Genomic DNA, 2,214 nt, shown 5'->3' on the forward strand with positions numbered 1-2,214 from the left:
AAAAGAAAAAGGAAATACACTAAATTTATTTGCGGCGACGTCCCAAAAATCATCGCCGCAATTGCACGTAGGCCCAATCAAGCTGGTCAAAAGTCTGAAATTTTTGTCGTTTAGTGGCTCTTTTGCGGCGAGATCAGTGCGCCGCAAAAGGTCTTCGTCACGTGTCCTCTTTTTTCTAGTAGTTCGTTAATTTATCTTTGACTCAAGTTCAATCCTCATAGATTATACTTGGGGGACTTGCCTTTTAAAAAAAAAATTGTTAATTAATTTATAAATTCAGAATTATACAATGTATATTGTTCGCTCATGGTCCAAGTAATGCCACCAGTTCCATGATGTACACATGGTAATAAACAATATACACGAGCCATGTATGGTACGAGTAATAAACTTAAAGCACATGCCCCTTTTTACTTTATGTATCAGTATGTCGTCAATAATCGAATTTCGACCCAAGAACGATAATAACAAAAAGTTGTTGATGTGAGAGTTATTTATTATTTTATTTTATTTTTTTACAAGTAGGCACAATTAAATTATACGTGTCGTATAAATAATAGCTTGGTTTGGGTGAATTAGTTCATTCATATATACCAATTGTAGAAACAGAAATGGAGATAAAGGTTGAAAACCAATCAAGCAAATTCATAAAACCCACGGTTCCAACCCCTGAAACCCATTGTCGTTTTAAGTTAGGATTCTTGGATGAAATAGCTCCTTGTATTGATGTAGCTATCACTCTATTCTTCTCTCCAAATAGCAATCACAACCCTAAATTTATCGTCCAACTTGAAAATTCCCTTGCGAAAACCTTAACACGATTTTACCCTCTTGCTGGGAGATATGCCCAAGACGTTCAGACCATTGAATGTACCGATGATGGTGTTGAGTTTATACAAGCCAAAGTCAACGTCAAACTTGAAGAAATTATTGGATCAGAAGTAGTAGATGTTAAACTGCTGATTAACGAATTCAAGCCGTCTAAAAATCGTGCAGCTCATCAATTCATTGACCCGTTACTTTCAATTCAAGTAACTAAGTTCGAGTGTGGAAGTCTAGCAATTGGAGTATGTGCTACTCACAAGCTTGTTGATGCATCTACTTTATGTACATTTATAAATGAATGGGCTACTATAAACAGAGAAGAAAATAACATTGAACTCAGTACAGGCCCTGGATTCAATTCATCCACATTATTTCCTGCTCGTGGCCTACATCATTTTCCATATCAACCTATGAGCTCTGATATGTTAAGTAAACATATCATTAAAAAATATACATTCACTGGGAGTGAAATATCAACCATGAAAGCAAAGGTTATGGTACATGATCAAAGAAATAGTACCCGAAATCAATACTGGTCAAAGGTACAATTGGTAGGGGCTACCATCACAAAGGCTTTCATTAGTAGTAGTGTTGATCGCACAACACACGAATATCCAAGAGAGTTTGCAGTTGTTCAGGCACTGAATCTAAGGGGGAAAATGGCATCTTTAATTCATAAGCATTCGTGTGGGAATATTTTGGCAATTTGCATCACAAAATGTGGGCATCTTGAAACAACCGCTGAATTGGCACATGTTTTAAGTGATTCTATTAAGAAATCCATAAGTAAGTTCTCGATGGTAAGCCTTGATAGTGAAGAAGGGCAATCGTTGGTTTGGGATTCTGTCTTACAATTCATCAACATTCCTGAATCGACAAATAAAATAACTGTTACTAGTTGGTGCAAGTTCCCTTTTTATGAAGCTAACTTTGGTACCGGAAAGCCCATTTGGGTGGCACCTTATATTGAACCCGTTAAAAATGTAGTATATTTGTTGGACAACGCACAAGGTGATGGAGTGGAAGCATTTGTGTTTTTGGAGATTAAAGATGTCCCGTATTTTGAAGAAGCTCTTGATTTGAATGCCTTGGTTGCTTAAAAATTACTAAATTTCATGTGTTTGATCATCAGTTTGTGACATAGATCTTGCTTCAATCTATCCTCGTATCTTCTTACTTCTCAATAATTGTCTGTTTCCTTTAATTATATTATTATTATATATTATATTATATATTATATAAATAATAATCTTCTGGTGTGCTCCTATGTCCAATTTATCTTTATATACCGCAGCCACACTTGCAGGGTGGAACAAGAGACATTGTAGGCTAAACATTATTATCTTCTTCAAGTAAACAAATTTTTAACACAAGTTTTCATATCTTTAT

At 35.3% G+C, this 2,214-nt stretch overlaps 1 protein-coding gene across 1 annotated transcript; it reads left to right on the forward strand.

Moving 5' to 3' along the window:
- The first annotated feature begins 611 nt into the window (after positions 1 to 611).
- Positions 612 to 1,925, forward strand: LOC139849368 (limonoid 21-O-acetyltransferse-like). Its single transcript, XM_071839027.1, has one exon. It carries the CDS (start codon positions 612 to 614, stop codon positions 1,923 to 1,925), a length of 1,314 nt encoding a protein of 437 aa, XP_071695128.1.
- Positions 1,926 to 2,214: the final 289 nt, after the last annotated feature.

Source organism: Rutidosis leptorrhynchoides, chromosome 5, assembly GCF_046630445.1.
Source record: "Rutidosis leptorrhynchoides isolate AG116_Rl617_1_P2 chromosome 5, CSIRO_AGI_Rlap_v1, whole genome shotgun sequence".
NCBI classification, from domain to species: domain Eukaryota; kingdom Viridiplantae; phylum Streptophyta; class Magnoliopsida; order Asterales; family Asteraceae; genus Rutidosis; species Rutidosis leptorrhynchoides.